The 21,944-nt window shown below is 50.7% G+C and overlaps 1 protein-coding gene across 1 annotated transcript; it reads right to left on the bottom strand.

The window, feature by feature from the left end:
- Positions 1–1,532: 1,532 nt before the first annotated feature.
- Positions 1,533–18,455, bottom strand: RHBG (Rh family B glycoprotein). Its single transcript, XM_058539454.1, has 10 exons — positions 18,269–18,455; positions 7,614–7,800; positions 7,003–7,153; positions 6,735–6,882; positions 4,609–4,775; positions 4,170–4,307; positions 3,914–4,047; positions 3,236–3,357; positions 2,168–2,241; positions 1,533–1,964 (listed from the first exon to the last, which is right to left on the bottom strand). The coding sequence occupies exons 1-10, from the start codon at positions 18,453–18,455 to the stop codon at positions 1,896–1,898; spliced, it is 1,377 nt and encodes a 458-aa protein (XP_058395437.1). The 3' UTR covers positions 1,533–1,895.
- Positions 18,456–21,944: the final 3,489 nt, after the last annotated feature.

The following is a 21,944-nucleotide window of genomic DNA, read 5'->3' as shown; positions in this document are numbered from 1 at the left end:
GAGAATCATGTTGAAAAATGTTGGTATGTTGGTGTGTTGGCATGAATAAATGAATACTCCTAGCTTTTGCCACTCAGAAGGAGCTAGTCTCATCCTATCCTGAGTCTTCCTTTTCCTGAAAGTCTTTGGATCGCTGTTTGAGGACTGCTTGGGGAGCTCAGGGCACAGCACGTCAGCTGGCTATACCTGGCCTGGTGCAGGGCTGGGAGCTAAGGCCCAATAGCGTGGAATGGGGGATGGGGCCTCAGCTGTCCCAGACTCTCTCCCTCCCAGCAGGGCCTGACAGGACAGGGAACCTTCTTGCAATGTCAGCAGTTATCCTTCTGCCTCAGCACAGAGATCTCCCTTCGACATACCTGTCCCAGCCAGCAGTGGGCAGGGGAGGCTGCAGAGGAAGGAGGGGAGCTGAAGGGGTGGGAGCATGGTTGGGCCACGTGGGCAGGGATGGTTCCCATGGGGCGCTTGTCCCTCAATCGCCCTCCTTGTTCTTCTCCTTCCTCCCCTTCTCCTCAGCTCTGCACTTGGCCTCTTTCCCCAGCCAAACTTGGTCCCTCCAACTACAGTGAGGATAGAGCTTGATGAGGGCATCTTTTGCCCCTGTCCCAGGGCCAGGCCCCAGAAACCCCTCCACTTCCTCCTCGGGTTCCTAGGTCTGAATGGGTCTTGGTGTTGAGGGAGAGGTCTGTAGCCATGCTCACCTCCTGCCAGAAGCCTGGGAGAAGGGCAGGGAGGGCAGGGGGGGCCCCAGTACCTCAGGGTTGGGAAAGGAGCTTGGTCTTCTGGAGGGATGGATTCTCTGTTGGATGAGAAATCTGAAAGCCCTAGCACCTGCCTGACACGTAGTGGGGGCTAGGAGTTCAAAAAAGTCTTGTGGCATGAATGGTGAGGACCAGAGGTGAAGGCTGTTAGGCTGTAGGAAGGACTTCCACTCTTGGCAGAGGATGGAGGGGCATGAAGGCCGCACCTTCCTCTGCTGGATCTGGAGCACCCTCTGGTGGTCAAATGACTTCAGGCCAACGGAGACCCTGGGCCTGCCTTCCCCATTCTCGGCGGCAACACCCATCTGCCCTTCCTACTCCCCACTCCTCAGACCCGGGACAGGGATATAAGGTGGTGCCTGGGTGCTGGCTGCTTCCAGCTTTTGAGGAGTTAATGGCAAAGAACTCTTTATGCCCCTCTTAGGCCCTGCAGGGGCCCTCTTCCTACTCTGCTCAGAGGCCACCCAAGCTGAGGGTCGGAGTGGCAGCCATTCTGGAATAGAAAGAACTCTCCAGCAGCCCGAGCTGTCCTATAACAGACACAGACTTTCTGGGAAAGAATGAGCTCCCTGTCTCTGGAGACAGGCAAGCCCAGGCTGGGTACCCATCTAGTAGAACACGGTATCCTAGAGGGAGTTCCATGGACACAGGGAGGCCAGATGTTGTCACCACTAAGGTCCTTTCCCACCCCAAGGTTCTAACATTGTGAGTTAGAGGGTGACGAACTTCCCAAATTCCCAGTGCACAAAAAAAGGGGTCAGAGTCTGTGGTGAAGGTGGAGTTTATCACCCTCTGAGAGCCAGGCCCTGGCTCAGACTTCACCGGAACTGTGCAACGCTGGACCAGCGGATCAGCAGTCACTCGGGTGCCTCACTTGCAGGCCATGGGGTGGTGGGGTGGGGCTGCTGTGAGGTTCTCCCCCACCACAGCCAGTTACAGTCCACCGGCTTCTCCACCCGCTCCCCAGCCGGCCATCTACTGCCCTCCCACAACGCTGCCTATGGAAAGGAGGCTCCTTCCGGTTCATGACTTCCTTCTTGCAGCAGGAGGGATGCGAGCTAGAAAAGAAGAACTTCCCAAGGGTAGCCAGTCATCATCTTCTAAAAGGAGAGTGTCCTCTCAAGGGCTGGAAGCAAGTTAGGCCTGAGTGTCTCGTTCCTCCACCCTCAGAGGTCCTTGGGCTTCTTCCTCATGCTCCCCAGGCACCTGGAGGGCAGGGGTGAGGGAGCAGGTGAAGGGGCAGCTCCAGGGGGCTGGAGACCACAGCTCAGGGGTGTACCCCAGAGGAGAACGAGCAGGCAAGGAAGCAAAGAGGCAGGTTGGCTCATAGGAGGTGGATCACAGGAGAGAAGGGAGGGTTGGAGGGTGAGCGGGTCCTATGGGCCTGAAGGGCTGCAGCTATGTCTCACCTCCCAGTAAATCTGGTCCTCGTAGCACTGAGAGTCTGGGAGGGAGCCCAGGAAGGGCAGCCTCAGCAGGAGCCCTGGTGGTGGTAGGGAAGGATGTGTGACGCTTTTTGCTGCCCCCATGGGGAGGTTGCCGCCCAGTGCCACAGGGCACAGAGGGGCTGGGAGGTACGAGGTCAATGTGACACCTGGCACAGGCCAATCACAGCTATATTTGTCGAGCACCTACTACATGCTAGGCCCTGTGCAAAGTGCTTGACAAGCACTGCCCTCCTGAGCAATCACAGCAACCCTACCAGTGAATAAGATCCCTATATTACAGAGAAGGAAACCAAGGCTCAGAGAAGTTAAGTAACTTACTCAAGTTTGCACAGCTGGTAATAGACGAAATCGTGATTCTGTCATGAACCACAGCTGCTGAGCTTTCTGCGGCCTCCCCTCCAGGAGGGGTGCAGAAAGTGTTTATTGAATTAATAAGTAATTAAATGAATGAATGAATTGAACCTTGTTTGAGAATGAAAATCCTGAGGTGAGAGCAGGAGGGTGGGGATACTGAATCATAGGTTTTATTTTAAAGGCCAAAAGGATTAAAGCCGGACATCAGGAAGAATTGCCTGACCCAGCATCAGTCGGCAGTCTTTCTCTGTGCAAGGTTTTTGCGCTCCAATCTCATGTGAACCGGGCTGGCCCCTTCCCTCCCTGCCCCGCCCCTGCCCCTTCAGGGCTTCAGCCTGAGGTTGGGCTGCCCTCTAGTGGGTAGAGGGAGCAGCACAGGGAAGCCACAGAACAGGAGGAAAGGGACCCAACTCAGGCCCAAGCCAGGTCCCCATCTTGCCTTGGTGCCAGGAGGGAGCAAGCACCGACCTGCTCCTCCTCACCTGGGGAGGTTACCCCTGAACTCTACAACCCCACCCCACACCTGGCACAAAGTAGGCACTCACTAAATATCTGTGAGTAAATGAGTGTCCGGGGGATGGGATCCAATGGCCCTTCCTCCGGAGAACCCCTCCTCTGTCTTCTGCCCTCTCTGGAGCTCCTGCCAGCCCCCCACCCCCAGCCAAGGTCACTCACCTCCAAGGCCCCCGCCCACAGAGGCAAATGTCAGTGTGACAAACAGCCCAAAGAGCTGATACACGGCCTGAGACGTGGCACTGCGCTGGCCCTCGGCTACGAGCGGAAACACGCTCTCTAAGCTGCAGGGAGAGGAGGTCGTGGGGAGACAGGGACGGAGCAGGAGGCAGGGCTGGGCAGTCTATCAGTGCATCAGTGCATTGCACTGCATCATGCAGCAGCCAAAAGGGCCTCAAGGGAGCTCGCCAGGCTGAGCCTCGCCTCCGGGCCTTTGCTCCAGCAGGCCCACAGCCCGGAACACCCTCCCACCCTGCTGTGCCAGCAGACACCCACACACCTTTCAAGACTCAGTTTGAGGGTCACTTTTGCCTGCCTTCTCTGAGTCATGATCTGCGAAAATCAGTCCTAAGGGTCATCATCTTTTACTGACCCTTTCGTAACACCACCATGAAATCATTTGTTCAATAACCTGCTGCACTGGACTGAGGATCGGGAAGGCAGTCCCCGGGTTGGTCTTGTTCACTCCAGTTTCTTCAGCTCCCAGAATATGGAGGAATGAATCAGTGAATGAAAATAGACGCTGCCTTTTTTTGTTGGTCCACAGAGGGAGGAAGAGTGAGGGAGGTCATTCCAGGGGGATAGTGACTCCAGTGTGGATCAGGGTCCGGGGGGACTCACCCATCTCCGTAAGCCTCATGGGTGGCCAGCCCAGCCACAAGGACCCCCAGGAGGGCTCCCAGGACCCCAGGCATCCCATGGAGGTTGTGGACTCCACATGTGTCTTGGACTTTGAATTTTGACTCAAGGGTGGGCTGGAGGACAGGACACCAATAATGAGTCTCATGTGCCCCTCCCACTCTGGGCCTATTGGAGGGCTGGGAGGGACGGTGCTGAAGACTCCCTGTTCTGCCCAGGGCCCAAGAGGCATCTGTACCGTGAAGAACTTGTACCCCAGCGTGGAGACAGTCCCAGCCAGGAAGCCAGCTACCAAAGCCCCAAAGGGTGTCAGCATCATTTCAGCTGATGTCCCCACCACAACCCCTCCAGCCAGTGCTGCATTCTGGATGTGGACCTAAGGGTGCACAGAAAAGCAAAGCGTTGGAGGCCCTTTCAGATTGTCACACCCACACCCAACACAACCCCGGCCACCACAGTGGTACCTACTGCTTCTGGAAGTCCCTCCACCATCTAACCTCTAACTCCCCTGCTATCATATTATCTCCTCATGCTCTGACCCCACTACGTCCAGTGCAGATGGAGCCCCCTGCACCTGTGCCCTTACCTATTCCCTGCAGAATCGGCCTTACAGGGTCTCAGACCTCTCCTCCCCCTCCCATCCATCCCTCTGCCTCTCCCAAGCCTCCTCCCCATACCATGTCCAGCCGCCCATCCCCCCCGACAAGCGCTGACAAAGCGAAGGTGCTGAGGGTGCTGGCAGTCAGGGAGTAGTACGTGTTGAGGGCTGTCCGTTGCTGTCCGTCCCCCAGCGTAGTGGGTGCAGAGTTGAAACTAGGCCAGAAGATCCACAGGAAGATGGTCCCTAAATGGTAGGCAGGCAGGCAGAGTGAGAGGAAGTAAGTGCCTCCCCCACGAGGTATAAGCTCTGTAACTGCAGGCAAGTCACCTCTCAGCAGCCTCAGTTTTCTCATCTGTAAAGTGGGGGTAACAATACCTACCTCATACAGTGAGGGCTCAGTGAGGTGATGCATATGAAGTGCACAGCCCATGGCCTAGAGGTACTAATTGCTCAACAAACGGGAGTTTTGGAAGGGCACTGGCACCACAGAGCACTGAGATTTTTATTAAGCATCAGAAAAGAAAAGAAAAAAAGACAAAGGCACCGTGTGTCCAGGCACTAAGCTGGGTGCTTGATCCACATCAGGAAATAACTTGTTTTATAACCTCAACCGCCTCCTAGAGAGGGTAGACCCTGCAATGTGCAGGAGAGGCCTCTGTTTGCTGAGCCCTGGATGGGCTAGGCCTGCACATTTTGGGGTAAGGACTGGAAGCTCCATCTGCCCTGCCTGCCCCTGTGACGTGCCCAGGTCAGCCCTGAGGGAGAGGGAGGAGGAGCCAAGACACAACATGAGGGCCAGGCTGGGGACCCTGTCGGGTAGGGCTAGCATGGCAAGGAGGCTTGAGCGGCAGCCCCTGAGTCCTGAGTGGTCCTGGGTGTGCGATGTAGCTTCTCCCTGCACCCCACAGTCTGCAGGAGAATCGACTGCACTCACACATGCGTCCTTTGGGGAGAGATCAAGGGAGAGGCCCGGTTTCCTGTCTGGAGGGAGCCGGGGAGAGAGAAGGTATGTGAATGGAAGCCTCCTGGGAAAGCATGGAAATCTTGGGGAAGCTTTTGGATTTCAAGCCAAACTTATCTGTGTCACAAAGGGCAACAAGGCCTCTGCCAACAAAGTTCCATGTGATCTATTTCCCAACAAACCCTGAGGTGAGCAAGAAATACAAAACCAGCCTCTTTTTCATGTAAGAATAGGCACTTCACTCACTATTGAGTACCGTCAACGAAAAAATAAAATATTGATTTCCTTTCCTGACTCGTCCGTGAAGGCAGAGAGGAGCAGAGGCCAAGGTGGAGGTAGGTGCTTAGAAAAAACAGGGAGGGCCGCCCCGGTGGCACAAGCGGTTAAATGCACGCACTCCGCTGCTGGCGGCCCGGGTTCGGATCCTGGGCGCGCCCTGACGCACCGCTTGTTAAGCCATGCTGTGGCGGCGTCCCATATAAAGTAGAGGAAGATGGGCACAGATGTTAGCCCAGGGCCAATCTTCCTCAGCAAAAAAGAGGAGGATTGGCATTGGATGTTAGCTCAGGGCTGGTCTTCCTCACATAAAAAAAAAAAAGAAGAAACGGGGAGCGGTGAAGAAACGGGGAGCGGTGATGGTGCTTGCAGGTCAGACCCCACAGCTCCCAGGGGTGACCCACGACCTCTCCTCTCCCTGCTGATAGTGCAGGGGCTTCTGGGAAATCGCCTGGGAGGAAGCGTCCTTAGGAGGTGGGAGGCAGAACCAGGGGCAAAGGCCTGGAGGTAAGAGATGGAGAGAAGCTGAGTCTGGCTGGAGCGGAGTGTGAGGGGAGTGTGAGTGGGGAGGAAGGAGGAGACCAAGGGGCAGCCGAGACTCTGCAGGGGCGGGTGTGCCAGGCTGAGGAGTCTGGCTTCTAAGTTGTGGTGGGGTGGGGCCTGAAGGGTTTTAAACAGGGATTGGTGCAGGTGACTTGATTTAAAAGGACCCCTGGCAATGGGTCTTGGGGCCTGTGAACTCAACCCCAGGGCTGAGTTCTAAGAACCTGTCACTAAACTATTGAAAATGAGGAGCACAGATCCCAGGGCTCTCACAGGAGTCCAAATTGGAAGGGAGTCCCTAGCCAGAACTCCAAGGACTATAGGCAGCACCCTGAGACCTTGCCTGCAGGTGGCCCTCTGTGGCCCAGACCAGGGGCATCTGGAACTGGCCCCCCACCCCACCCGACCTCGGCAGGCCTCACCAATCATGGCAAAGAGGTCCGAATGGTAGACGGAGCCCTGGCGATGCTTGCTCTTCTCCAGCTGGGGCCTATAGAGGACCCGTGACAGGACCAGCCCAAAGTAGGCACCGAAAGTGTGGATAGTCATGGAGCCTCCTGCATCCTTCACCTGGGAGGTGGAGCTGAGGTGGAGGGCCAGCCCCCTGCCCCACTCCCACCCCATGCTCTCCCTGCTCAGGGCCTGGCCCTGGCCACCCCCACCCCTCACCCCATCCCCATCCAGACTCACCCCCAGGAGACTTAGGAGCACAAACTCGTTGACACCAAACAGCACCACCTCCAGAAGGGCCATGAGCAGCAGCTGAGCTGGCCCAGTCTTGCCCAGTATGGCGCCAAAGGAGATAAGTACAGCCGCAGCGCAGAAGTCAGCGTTGATCATGCTGGGGGGGTTGGGACGGGGAGGGTGAGACGGGCCAGAAACAAGGGCAGCCTTGGGGGAGGCGGCCGGGGAGGAGGCAATGAGCCTACACGTCTAAGCTCTTCCCCGTTAGAAGCCAAGTCTCAGGGAGGTTCTGTGACTTGGGGAACAAAACCTACGACAGGCGGGAGAACCAGATCTTGAACAAAGGGTTCCTTTGAACCCAGCCCTTTTCCACCAAGCTATCTATCCTCCCAACAGCTCTTGGGTAATAAGGGGCCTAAAGAAACGGGGAGATGTGGCTGACTGTGTGGGTCGAGGATGGGAGAAGAAATCAGGCAGTGAGAACAGGCAGGGCAATTGATGGGTAAAAACCTGGGTCAGGGAGCAGACTGGACGGACTTGAGGGCTTGAGCTGGGCCCCTTGGGCAGGGGCCTCCCAGGTAGTCCTGGGGGGAGCCGGGGAGGCCACTGCTGCCCACCTCTCGATGCCAACATGGATGTGGCCGCCGTGGAAGGAGTGGAAGAAGCCCTGCACCAGTGTGGACCACTGCAGGGCAAAGGCGGCCAGGAGGAAGGTGAAGCCCACGCTGCTGAAGCCGTAACGCTGCAGGAAGGCCATGAGGAGACCGAAGCCCACAAAGACCATGGCTTGCACGTCCTGGAAGCCTGCAGGGGGCATTCAGGGGCTGCTCTGGCCACTGCCCATCAACCAATCAGCCACCCTGCCAGTGCCCCCAACTCTCACCAGCCAGGGCTGCCTTGAGGCTGGAGCCAAGCCCATAAAACTCCCCAGGAATGGCGGGGCCTCCCAGCCCTGGCAACCTGTGCAGAGCTGGCCAGCTTGGGGCAGTGGGAACTGGACCATCCCAGCTGTCCCCATGTCAGAGCAAGGGAGTACAGCCTTCTTCTGCCCTCTTCTCTGCCCTATCCCTGGGTCTCTTACAACTGACTGGTGAAAAGCCCAACCTGTGCTCCTTCCTGCTGCGGTCCCTGCCCCTCTGTGCTCAAAATTCTCTTCCCCTTCAGGCTTCTGTCCAATTTTCCCTTTCTGCTGGAAAGTCCTTCTTGACGTCTAACCTCCATCCCTCATACTCATCCCTCAGAATCTATACTTCTCCATTTTGAGGATTTTAAATTTTTAAAAAATAACTTACAAAATAGCTTTAAATTGTTAACAGACATTACCTTAGGGAAAAAGAATTGAAGGAGGCAGGGCTGCTGTGCCCCACAACTCCAACGCAAATGATGCCCCTGGAGTTACGAATATGGTGGCTCTGGGAAGGAGGACTTTACTCTTTAGTTTTTTTCTATAGTTTGAATATTTTAATTTTACAGATGAATTACTTGAATCTTTTTAAGTGTCAATGGGGTTTCTGGGCAGGGAGATTTGGGGCCTTTTCTGAGTGCTTTCTATTCTGTACCATTGTGCATAAAACTAAGCAAATAAAAATAATATACAGTAATCTTGAAAACGAGATAAATACAAATAATTTGCTTTAGTATTAATTTGTTCTGTACCCCTCCCCCTATCTACTTGTAAATAGGGTTTGAAACACAGCTAGTGTGATGCTCAGCCAGTGCATCTGGTTCTGTCTGCTCTATCTTGGGTCCACGTATACAGCGATGCCAGGCTATGTCTTTGGCTTTAATTGAGAAACACTAGAGAAATTGTATCACAAGCGCTGTTACTGCATCTGTTGTAAATAAGTTATTGAGAAACAGAGTCAACCATGACTCTAAACTTCCCTTTTCTCCCATGAGAAATTTCTCTGGGAACTTAGTGCTAGGAAATGTCACTTCCCCTGAGGAACCGGTCTGCTTTCCCATATTCATGTGACAGATGTTTACTAGCACTCGTGCATCAGGCTCTGGGAATGCAGCTGTCATCAGGGCAGCCACCGTCACTGCCCTCACGGAGCATGGAGGACAGACATCAAAGTATCAAAGAATAGGGGAAAGAGATTAAGAGGTACAAACTTCCAGTTATGAAACAAATGGGTCACGGGCATGTGGTGTACAGCATGGGGAATATAGTCAGTAATATTGTAATAACTTGGTGTGGTGACAGACGGTGCCTGGACTTATTGTGGTGATCATATCATAATGTATAAAGATATCGAGTCACTAGGTTGTACACCTGAAACTAATATAGTATTGTATGTCAATTATAATTCAATTTAAAGAAAAGAACCAAAGAATTGCATACGTGAGGCTTCCTTGGTTCTGATGAGAACACATAACTGATCGTATTTCCCTTTTCTCTTGGCTGCCTGGAAGCTCTGAGCTACACTGGAATCTCAACTGTAACAACCGTAGGCTCTTACAGAGTCCATTATTTGTGTTCTGCGTCTCTGCTTTTCTTTTCTTATACACATTTTTATTGTAAATGACCTGAAAGAGGCAGATCATAAAGAAAAAAAAATCATGGTCACCTTTTTGGTTTAATCTGAAGAAGCACCAACAAGCCAACAATTTATTATTCAAATTTAGAATGCAATCAATAACTTTGAGAAAAAGCAAACTTTTATGCTTTTTTGTGCTGTCTACGGGCTGACAGGAAATGCGTTTGCAAGCCCCTAGCAGAGGGGTGGGTGTGTGCCAGAGTAGGAGGCCTGCAGCTCAGCTGCCAGCCCCGGTGGCCAAGAGGAGTGAGGGTCTGGAGGCCCACCAGCCCCGCTAAATGTCCCCAACACTGTGCCACTTCTCCAGCCTCACCCACTCCCCCAATCACCCAGATGTATCTTCCCTCCCAGATCTTAAAACCCAACAGAAAAAAAAAAAAAGATTCACAAGAGAAAATTCCTCCAAAGATAACTAACTCTTTTTTTGCAGACAGGGCATTTGATCCTGAAGAGTCCATGGAGGATTTCTCAAAACATTTTAATTTTCTTTGCTTAAGAGCTGTTTCTTGCACCAGCACAGACTTGTGATTCCAGTTGTCCATGCATATGTTTAAGGGCCATGTTACAGAGAGGAAGACAACAAGGAGCTTATGATATCGCCATTTTATTGACCTAGAATGAGTGAATGATGGTTTCAATTTAGAGTCATTGAAAATAGCTGTGGTTTCATATGAGTTCCTCTTGTTATTTGTTTGATTTTTGGTTCTTCACACCATTCACTTGGATTAGAATATCGAAATCATTCTGCAAAACTAGAGAGACTTGTTGGAAGGTAATTAATAGCAAAAAAGGATCAAAATTATCAGATGTTCCTGTGACTCTAGCAACTGAGGCCCCAACAGCCAGTACTTAACTAATTTGCAAACCCCACAATATTCTATCAAGAAAAATAAAGATGACACTCCACTTGGATTGTAAACCACACCTCTTTCTACTTCTTTCTAGAAGCTTGTTATTACAATGCTCTTTCTAGTGGTATCAGATGAGTTCCTTACCTTCTGCCTTCAATTTCCTCCACTCTCTGCCCTTCTAAAAATTTAAATAAAATTATTTTCTTTTAAAAAAAAAAACCAACAGAAAAGGAGAGGCATCACTTAGAACTCAGCCTGCGGCCTAAGTTCTTTTAAGCCTCACTGCCTGACTTCTTTTCCCCTTGTGCAAACAGTAAAGGCAATGCCAAGCCTGCTCTTCTGCCCAAGGACAGCAAGGTAACACAGGGGCGGCATTGCAGGGCTCTGTGCCCATTACATGCCGAAACCGCTCCAGAACTTGTCGTAAATGGCAATGACATTTACATCTCCCACCCTGGACTTCTTTGGAACCAAAACTTAGTCCCTTAAAATGGACTATTTCATCCACGAGATTTTTTATACAAACCTCATGGTAACCACTAAACAATCAGAACAGAGTCACATACGATAAATAAAGAGAAAAATAAGAGAATCACCAAACAGGACTACCAAACTGAATGGACAGTCCGAAACACACAGGACGAGAAACAAAGGAAATGCAAAAGAACTGGAAAATGAGCGATAAAAGAGCAACATTAAGCCCTCATACATCAATAATCACTCTAAATGTAAATGGACTGAATTCTCCAATCAAAAGACACAGAGTGGCGAGATGGATTAAAAAACAAGACCCAACAACATGCTGCCTCCAGGAAACACATCTCAACTCTAAAGACAAACGTAGGCTCAGAGTGAAAGGATGGAAGACGATACTCCGAGCTAATGGCAAACAAAAAAAAAGCAGGTGTTGCCATACTTATATTAGACAAAGTGGACCTCAAGAAAAAACAGGTAATGAGAGAGAAAGAGGTACAATATATAATGATAAAAGGGACACTCCACCAAGAAGACATATCACTTATAAATATATATGCATCTAACACAGGAGCACCAAAGCACATAAAGCAACTATTAACAAACCTAAAAGGAGATATTAACAACAACACAATAATAGTAGGGGATCTTAACACCCCACTTACATCAATGGGTAGATCATCCAGACAGAAAGTCAATAAGGAAATAGTGGACTTAAATGAAAAACTAGATGAGATGAACTTAATAGATATACATAGAGTACTCCATCCAAACACAGCAGATTATACATTCTTCTCAAGCATGCATGGAACATTCTCAAGGATAGACCATACATTGGGAAACCAGGCATGCCTCTATAAATTTAAGATTGAAATCACAACAAGCATCTTTTCTCACCATAATGCTATGAAACTAGAAATCAACCTCACAAAAAAAAACTGGGAAAGTGACAAAGATGTAGAGACTAAACAACATGCTACTGAACAACCAATGGATCATTGATGAAATTAAAGGAGAAATCAAAAAATATCTGGAGACAAATGAAAATGAAAATACACCATGCCAACTCATATGGGATGCAGCAAAAGCGGTCCCGAGAGGGAAACTCATAGCAATACAGGCCCACCTTAACAAACCAGAAAAATCCCAAATAAGCAACCTTAAAGTATGCCTAACAGAATTAGAAAAAGAAGAACAAAGCCCAAAGTCAGCAGAAGAAGGGAAATAATAAAAATCAGAGCAGAAATAAATGAAATTGAAACAAACAAACAAACAAACAAAAAAACAATAGAAAGGATCAATGAAACGAACAGCTGGTTCTTTGAGAAGATAAAATTGACAAACCATTAGCCAGACTCACTAAGAAAAAAAGAGAGAAGGCTCAAATCAATAAAATTAGAAATGAAAGAGAAGAAATTACAGCAGATACCACAGAAATACAAAGGATTACAAGAGAATACTATGAAAAACTATATGCCAACAAATTGGACAATCTAGAAGAAATGGATAAATTCTTAGACTCATACAATCTCCCAAAACTGAACCAAGAAGAAATAGAGAATCTAAATAGACCAATCACAAGTAAAGAGATTGAAACAGTAATCCAAAACCTCCCAAAAAATAAAAGTCCAGGACCAGATGGCTTCTCTGGAGAATTTTACCAAACATTCAAAGATTTAATACCTATCCTTCTCAAACTGTTCCAAAAATAGAGGAAGATGGAACACTTCCTAACACATTTTACAAGGCCAACATTACCCTGAAAGCAAAGCCAGACAAAGACAATACTAAGAAGGAAAACTATAGGCCAATATCGCTGATGAACATAGGTGCAAAAATCCTCAACAAAATATTGGCAAACCGAATACAGCAATACATTAAAAAGACCATACACCACGATCAAGTGGGATTTAGACCAGAGACACAGGGATGGTTCAACATCCACAAATCAATCAATGCAATACACCACATTAACAAAACGAGGAATTTTAAAAACCACATGATCATCTCATTAGATGCAGAGAAGGCATTTGACAAGATCCAACATTAATTTATGATAAAAACTCTCAACAAAACGGGTATAGAGGGCCTGCCCTGTGGCGCAAGTGGTTAAGTGCTCATGCTCCACTTTGGTGGCCCATGGTTCATGGGTTCGGATCCTGGGTGCGACTGATGTGCCACATGTCATGCCATGCTGTGGCGGCGTCCCATATAAAGTAGAGGAGGATGGGCACGGATGTTAGCTCGGGGCCAGTCTTCCTCAGCAAAAAAAAAAAGAGGAGGATCAGCATCGGATGTTAGCTCAGGGCTGATCTTCCTCACCAAAAAAAAAAAAAATGGGTATAGAAGGAAGGTACCTCAACATAATAGAGGCCATATATGACAAACCCACAGCCAACATCATACTCAACGGGGAAAAACTGAAAGCCATTCCTCTGAGAACAAGAACAAGACAAGGGTGCCCACTCTCGCCACTCTTATTCAACATAGTACTGGAGGTTTTGGCCGGAGCAATTAGGCAAGAAAAAGGAATAAAAGGAATCCAAATAGGCAAGGAAGAAGTGAAACTCTCGCTGTTTGCAGACAACATGATTTTATATATAGAAAACCCTAAAGAATCCATTAGAAAACTATTAGAAATAATCAACAACTACAGCAAAGTTGCAGGGTACAAAATCAACTTAAAAAATCAGTTGCATTTCTATATGCTAATAACGAACTAACAGAAAGAGAACTCAGAAAGACAATCCCATTTACAATCACAACAAAAAGAATAAAATATCTAGGAATAAATTTAACCAAGGAGGTGAAAGACCTATACAATGAAAACTATAAGACATTATTGAAAGAAATCGATGATGACATAAAGAAATGGAAAAACATCCCATGCACATGGATTGGAAGAATAAACATAGTTAAAATGTCCATACTACCTAAAGCAATCTACAGATTCAATCTGTACAGATTGCAATCTCAATCAGAATCCCAATGATATTCTTCACTGAAATACAACAAAGAATACTAGCATTCATATGGGGCAACAAAAGGCCCCGAATAGCTAAAGCAATCCTGATTAAAAAGAACAAAGCTGGAAGCATCACAATCCTTGACTTCAAGATACACTACAAAGCCACAGTAATCAAAACAGCACGGTACTGGTACAAAAACAGACACATAGATCAAGGGAACAGAATTGAAAGCCCAGAAATAAAACTACACATCCACAGACAGCTAATCTTCGACAAAGGAGCTAAGAACATACAATGGAGAAAGGAATGTCTCTTCAATAGATGGTGCTGGGAAAACTGGACAACCACATGCAAAAGAATGAAAGTAGACCAGTTCCTTTCGCCATACACAAAAATTAACTCAAAATGGATCAAAGACCTGAAGGTGAGACCTGAAACTATAAAACTCCTGGAAGAAAATATAGGCAGTACACTATTTGTCATCTGTCATAAAGGATCTTTTCGAATACCACATCTACTTGGACAAGGGAAACAAAAGAAAAAATAAACAAGTGTGACTTCTTCAGATTAAAGAGCTTCTACAAGGCAAATGAAACCAGGATCAAAATGAAAAGCCAACCCACTACCTGAGAGAAAATATTTGCAAATCATATATCAGACAAGGGGTTAATCTCCATAATATATAAAGAACTCACACAACCGATCAACAAAAAAACAACAACCTGATCAAAAAATGGGCAGAGGCTATGAACAGACAACTTTCCAAGGAAGATATACAGATGGCCAATAGGCACACGAAAAGATGTTCAATGTCACTAATCATCAGGGAAATGCAAATCAAAACTACACTAAGATATCACCTTACATGTGTTAGAATGGCTATACTCACCAAGATGAAAAACAATAAATGTCGGAGAGGTTGTGGAGAAATGGGAACCCTAATTCACTGCTAGTAGGAATGCAAACAGGCGCAGCCTTTATGGAAATCAGTATGGAGATTCTTCAAAAAATTATAAATAGAAATACCTTATGATCCAGCTATCCCATGTCTGGGCATCTATCCAAAGAACCTGAAATCAACAATCCAAAGAGGCTTATGCACCCCCATGTTCATTGCAGCATCATTCACTATAGCCAAGACGTGGAAAGAATCCAAGTGTCCCTCAACTGATGATTGGATAAAGAAGATGTGGTGTGTGTGTGTATATATATATATATATATATATATACACACACACACACACACACACACAATGGGATACTACTCAGCCATAAAAAAGACAAAATTGTGCCATTTGCAACAACATGGATGGACCTGGAGGGTATTATACTAAGCGAAAAAAGTCAGAGAAAGACACAAACACCACATGATTTCACCCATAAGTGGAAGATAAACTAACACACGGACAGAGAGAACTGTTTGGTGGTTACCGGTGGCAAGGGGGTTGGGGGCAGGGCATAAGGGGGCATGGGATGAATTTATACAGTGATTCACAATAATGTACAACTAAAATTTCACAACATTATAAACTTATGACATCAATAAAAAAATTAAAAAAAAAAAAACCCAATCCCTTGGCCTTTCAACTGGAGTCTAAACATCAAGAAATCTCCTTCACTGAGGAACATTCCACACAGACACTCTCTGTGGGCTGTGGTGGGTAAGGGGCTATGCCAGCTGAAGGCAGCGGGATGGCTAAGATGACCCCTCAACACTCCCTTCAGGGGATCCCTGTGGGGGCAGGATGGAGCCTACCTCCTATCCCGCCCCACCCCCACCAAACCCAGGCACCTTCGGTTGGAGAGAAGATAAAAACCCTCTAGAGCCATCTATTGCCTTCCCTCCTTCCCTTACTGCCCCTCCCCAACCCCATGAGATGACTCCCCAACCAGATAAGACTGTGGGACAACGGAACAGTTAAAGCTGGGGCTTTAGCATCTGACAGAGCTGGATTTACATTCCAGCTCCTCCATTTCTAACTGTGTAACCTTGAAGGAACACTTAACCTCTCTGAGCCTCAGTTTTCTCATCTGTAAAGTGGGGATATAAAATATGAGGAGCAGGGAAAAGAGAGTGGTGAGCTGGGGAAGTTATGTCCCCCCACCACACTCTACCCCAACCCGCCTTTAAGAGGGCAGAGGAGCAGTCTTCTAGAAGAGGTCACGAACCACTCTGGTCCCAGTCACATCACCCTTCCCCCACCTCTTCCAAGAAAATCCTGATTCCATCTATCTTAAATCCCTCTCTCTGCAATACGCTTGGAGGCGTATAGTAAAGGACCTGTCCAGATTTTTTTCTTGGAATCCTTTCTCATGTTTCTTCTGTGGCCCCTGTAACCCTAGTCTTTTCTCTCTTTCTCATTTTCCATTACTTGCCTCGTGGGATAAGAGGCTTGTAATGTGGGGGAAAGGCCACAGAAGAGGAGTCAAGAGACCTGGTTCTCGCCTGGCTAACTTGCTGTGTGACCTTGGGCAGTCACACGACCTCTCTGGCTCTCTCCACATCAAGAGGAGTGGACCAGATGGGCTTTGAGGGCCCTTCCCATAGAGATAAAAGACAGACCCTCAGAGCAGCCATGCCCTTGGCATTGGCCAGTCCCACAGCTCAACGACAGCTGCAGAACTCCCTTTCATCTCCCAAATCAAAGGGCCGTGGCTACACCCCCCTCTGGCCTTTACCCCTTCCGCTGAACACAGGGACAGGTGAAGACCTGGCTCATCAAAGCCCCAGGCTTCAGGGACCTCACACCTCCCTCCTCCCCAACCTTCCCCCACAACAGGGTCCCAAGTCCACAGGGATAGAAACCTAGGGCAGAAAAAGAGGTAGGATTCCCACTGCTATTCCTCCTACTGCGATCCAGGGACAAGAAGCTGCGTGTCCAAGGAGAGCCCACCATTGCAGCCTAGGGGCGAGAGGTTGGGAGGTTTCAGGGAGGACTGTGAAACAAGCGGGGCTCAGAGGCTTTGAGTAAGGCCCATGGGAGAAGCAAATGGGGGTTCACAGCAGGCAGCCAGGTCAGACCCTTGGACAAGAGCTTACTTCTCTCATCCTGTGGACTGTTTCCTGCCAACTCCCTGTCTCTCTGGACAAATCCATGACCCCAGGAGTCTACCATCCCTGCTCTGTGGCTCTAGCTTTGATCCCAGCTTCCACGGCCCACCTCGTCCAGCCAGGGCTGGGGTGAAATATGGGGAGGGAGGAGCTGTAGCCCCCTCTGCCTAGGATGGCTAGGGGTCTGGTGCTTCATGCCCAGGTCCAAGCCTGCACCTCACCCTCTATATCCTCAGCATTGTGAGCTTCATTTTGTTGGAGTTGGGGCTGGGAGAGGGTCAGGTGGGGACAACCTGCCACCAGCTCTGCACACAGAAAGTAGGGTAATAACAGCCTCAGATTTTTTATAGGAGACTCTCACAGTCTGGACCTTGTTTGAATGTATATCCTTCAAATTGAGGCATCCTTCTCCCCATTGCCCAGATGGGGGAAACTGAGGCTTAGAGAAGACCTGCCCAAGCATTTGGGATGAAGTCTGGGAGATCTGGTGTCCTTGGTCCCAGAATCCCAGGCTGGACCCCCAATCTTGAGGGAGAGGCTCTGTCCCCAGCAGGGGGCAGGAGTTAACCCTCCCCTTCCTGGGCCTTGTTAGCAGGCAGGTGAGCTGTGGTGCAGGAGCTTAGGATGCCTGAGTCCTAGTTCTAGCTCTGCCACTAACATGATTTGCGATCATGAGCAAGTCACAACCCCTTTGAGCTTCAGCTTCCTCCCTATGAAATGGGTGAGGACCCGCCATGCCTCCTTCTCAGGGCTGGGGGTTGCTCTGTGGTGGGCTGGTAGGTAGTTGCATTATCGTCTCTCTGACTCTGGAAGGGCCAGCTTTGGGGGACTGGGGAAGAAATGTCTGAGCCCCACTAGTCTTCGCTGCCTTCATAGCTAATACCTTCATAGCTAATACCTGCCATTACCGCGTCCTGCACCCCACTCCCGATCTCCCCTGCCCAGAAGCATTCTCTTTCCTGTGGTCAGGGCAGAGGCCCCAGGAAAGCGGAAGTCTCTGGAACAGCCCAGCAAAGCCCAATTAGGCCAACTGGGAGACGGGACAAGGGAGCAGTTAAAGCTAGGGCTTCCGATCTGGGTTTGAATTCCAGCTCTCTCAATTCTGACAGTATGACCACGAACCAGCCACTTAACGGCTCCAGGCCTCAGTTTCCCCATCTTCCTCTACTTCATAGACTAAAAGAGATAACGCATGTGCCGCCCTCAGCATAATACCTGGAACATGGCAGACACTAGTGAAAGGGTGTTATTATAAATCTGGGGCACCTTCATCTCAGAGCGAGAGGGTTGCCTACCTAGTGGTAGATCTGGGCACCCAAGTGTTCCCTCCCAAGACACCGGGGAGCTTGGGGTCTTTGCTCCCCGCGCGCCCTCACCCGCACTCACTTGGGTAGCGAAAGTAAAATTCATTGTCCGCGTTACTGTGGTTGCCCCAGTGCCAGAGGGCAGCGTCGGTTTCGTGGTTGTAGCGGACAAAGACCGCAAAGAGGATGGCGGTGGCGCCCTGGAGGAGGAGGCACAGCAGGGGCAGCTGCAGTCGCCGACCTGCGGCGCGGAGAGGGGACCCGGCCATGGGACAGACGCGGCGAGTCTCCGGCTCCCGCTCGGGCTCCGGGCGCGCGGCACGAGGCAGACACTCCCGGGGCTGGCCGCGCAGGTTTCACTGGAGCCAGGCCTCGCCCACCTGAACCAGGCCCCGCCCACGCGGAGGCCCCGCCCACGCGGAGGCTTACCCTCGGCAGCTCCAGGTCCCACAAGGTGGAGAGGTGCGGAGGTGGCAAGGCGGGGAGGTGGCAAGGCGAGGCGGCGACGCCTTGGGCCCGGGTCAGAGGCTTGAAGTGGGGAAGGACTGGGAGGGGAGGGGGCCTTCGGACCCCCAGGTCCTGTCTCCTTTGGCCACTGACCCTGGCGCTGTTCCGGTTGGGACAGGTCCTTGGAAATGACCCTGGAAAGGCGCCTTTCTCCCTGCTGGGGCATAGCTGTAGGACCCCGAAGGGGGTGGGGGACGACGGACGGACATGCTCCCTCAAACTTCCCGTTAGTTTAGAGAGTGTAGCCCAAGGAATAAGCGGGCCTCAAAAGGCCACGGCCTGGCCCCTTCAGGGTTAACACAGGAGAGAGGTAAGGGGTTACTCAATCTTTTCCCGACTGAAAAAGCCAGATGGAGGACGGAGATAAAGAGATGGCTCACCAGGCCGGCTCTCCAGGCATTGATGATTAACGCGCCTGCGGACGTCTAAGCCTCAGCAGTAGCTTCCTTACCCCGCTCCAAGCCTCCGCAGCCGCCCCACCCCCAGTCTGCGCCCCACCGCAGTGCAGCAGGCTGGACGGGGGCCGCATTGACACCTGGGTTCCCTGCACAGCCCAGTGCGGCTATGAGAGGGCTGGGCTGCCTCAGCAGCTGGAAAGAGGGGAAGCTAGACTGAAGGAGCGTCTTCTCAGTTAGGAGTCAAGAGTCCCTCGTTACACAGCAAGATTTGCACCCACGGGGGTCCTGGCAGACAGACAGTGAGGAGATAGACATTTACTGAGCACTTACTGTGAGCCAGGCTTCCAAGATGGACCAGATGACCCCCCTCTCCAGGAGCCACTGTTTCCAGGTGGGAGACAGACACTCAGAAGGGAATTTAATTACCATTGGGGTAAATGTGTGACCCCAGGAAGTACAGAGGCTGTGGGGACACAGGAGAAGAGGCTGCAGAATCCACAGGAGTGGGGATGAGGGAGGGGACAGAGATGGCCAGAGATGGCCAGATTGGGAGGTAATGTCTGCAGGCAGTCCAGAAGGAGAACCTAGAAATTGGGCAAGTGAAGAAAGAAGAGGGGACATTTCAAGAAGGGGACCAGCATAGACAGAAGCCTGGCCGTGTGAGTGTCCAGTGTGTCCAGGAACTGAGGCTAGGGGTAGAGAATCTAGAAAGGCCTTGAAGACCCTGCTGAGGCACATGGCTTCTGCCCACTGAGTACTGGGACACTGGAGGCTCTAAACAGGTGGAGGACCTGGCACTACTGGTTCTGACACCTGCAGGCCACAAGGGTCTTCAAAGAAGAAAAGCTGAAAGCCAGTCTCAGCGGGGCTGGTGGGAGGGGAGGCCCTCTGTCTACACTGCTGCCCAGCCTAGCCCCACCTGTCTGAGGGGGCTGTTGTGTGGGAAGGGCTTGTGGGTGTTCACAAAGATGTCCCAGACCGCTGTCTGAAGGAAGAGCTGCCATTCCCAGGGGATGTGGCCTAGGCTCAGAGAGGCCAGCCACTCCCCAAAGCAGATGCAGGGTGGGGCTCCTTCTAGGAACAGGGCCTGCCCCTTCTCAGGAGTGGGCAGAGCCAGGGGTGACAGTGGAGTCCCTGACTCTCCTCCTTGCTTCCTCTTCTGCCCCCTCCCCAGTTCACCTCCTCCCCACCTCCCCTCACGGGGAGCCTACAACCCAGCATGGGCTCTGGGGGACAGTTGGATTCTGGGTGTCCAGCTTCCTGGCCTAAGCACCCAGCCAGGCAGGCATGGGGGGGCGGGGCTCAGCCTCTGGTAGTGCTACTCCCAGCAGGCCAAGCAGACTCTCTGGCCCTCGCTGGCCCCTGGCTCCTGGCCCAGAGGCTGTCTGTCACTACTTGGTCAGCAGGAAGGCTGTTTTCTAGTTCCTTCTGGCGGTGGGGAAGATGGCTGGTCAGCAGCCTTTGGATAATGATTCTTGGATACTTCAGCATCTGGGGTATCGCCCCAGAGACACAGCCTGATTCCTGAGCCTTGTTTGGGAGTAGGGGTTGCTCTGGGTTGCCCAGGCAGGGTCTGCACAGGCCCCCGAGGGGAAAAGCCTTCAAAAGCTGCTGAACCAGGGAGAGCAAGGACTAGGACTTCCCAGCATCTTCTGGGAGCCTCCTCCTTGATTCCAGCCTCCTCCATCTCTATCTCACCTGTTGTCTCTCTGAATTCCTCTGGATCTCTGATTTCCCCTCTCCTCTGTTGCTCAATCATTCATTCAACAACTATTCATTTAGTGCCAACCCTGGGCCAGGTCCTGGGGCTATGACCTGAGGTTCTAGTCAACATGTGCAACAGGGTTGGGTCCTGGAGGGCCCCAGCCCTGGCAGGTGTTAACCTTTTATTTGCTGGGTTGTGGGGAGGTCTAGAGGGAGCCCCCTGGAAGGGCTGGGGTAGCTGGGTCAGCCTCCAAGCCCAGCCCCTTGGAGACCTCTGGGCAACAGCTATTTACCAACTTGTATGGGAGGATCTTGATATTTTAACAACTAGTTGGTATCAGCTGGTATCACCCCTGGTCCAGCAGAGAGCAAGAGCCTGACAATCCTCCCCTTCTGAGGATCCTCCCTGGCCCACCCTCTCCCTCTGAGGGCTCTCCTGGCAGGCCTCCACCTGTGAGGGCACCCCTAGCCTACCACCTACTATGAACACGCTCAGTCCATGGTTTTCTTTTGCATTGCCAAGTGGTGTCAGGCCCTTCGCCCTCCCCCCTGCCTTCTCTGACCCTGAAAACTCTGATGGAATGGGGGGCTGCATCTCTCACTCCTCCCTCCAACCCAGACCTCCTCTGAGGAGCCCCTGACTCTGTCACCAGCTCCCATCCTGCCTGGCCTGGGGTCTGCTCAATCTTTGACCTTCCATCTCCAGTTTCCAGCTGTGACCAGCTGGGTGCCTGAACGGTGGCCAAGGGGAACCAGTGTCTGCTGCCTGCCCTGGCCCAGGCTGGCCAGGCTGTCCGTGGGTACCAGGGCTTGGGTTACTGAGTAAGTCAGGGTTGTTCAGAGCTGCTCTTTATCGGGGTTACCTCCTCCCTACTCCCTGCTCTCTTGGCTCAGGAATCCCCAAAGCCACTTGGCTCCTTTAGTTCCACTGAGTTATCCCCAGTATAACACTGGGGAACAAAAGAGAAAAGTGGCAAAGCACCAGAGTCGTTAAGACACCTGTTCATTCATTCATTCACCACATCTTTACTGGATGACTTCCAGCAAGTTATTGAGCCCTTTTTGAGTCTCAGTTTCCGTATCTATAGGAGTAATAATATTCTCTTTGTGGAATTGTTACGAGGATTCCCAATAATTGATGTAGAGTGC

Source organism: Diceros bicornis, chromosome 4 (assembly GCF_020826845.1).
Source record: "Diceros bicornis minor isolate mBicDic1 chromosome 4, mDicBic1.mat.cur, whole genome shotgun sequence".
In the NCBI taxonomy this organism is placed as follows: Eukaryota; Metazoa; Chordata; class Mammalia; order Perissodactyla; family Rhinocerotidae; genus Diceros; species Diceros bicornis.
Note: the sequence above shows the minus strand (reverse complement) of the source record. Positions and strands in the feature narration are given on the sequence as shown.

Excerpts from the sequence above, each read along its gene's own strand:
- RHBG (XM_058539454.1), bottom strand. The coding sequence starts at position 18,455 with ATGGCCGGGTCCCCTCTCCGCGCCGCAGGTCGGCGACTGCAGCTGCCC. Across the intron at positions 4,776-6,734 it reads GGACCTCTTTGCCATGATTG|GGACCATCTTCCTGTGGATC; the intron begins GTGAGGCCTGCC and ends CCTACCATTTAG. Across the intron at positions 3,358-3,913 it reads CATGAGGCTTACGGAGATGG|CTTAGAGAGCGTGTTTCCGC; the intron begins GTGAGTCCCCCC and ends CTCTCCCTGCAG.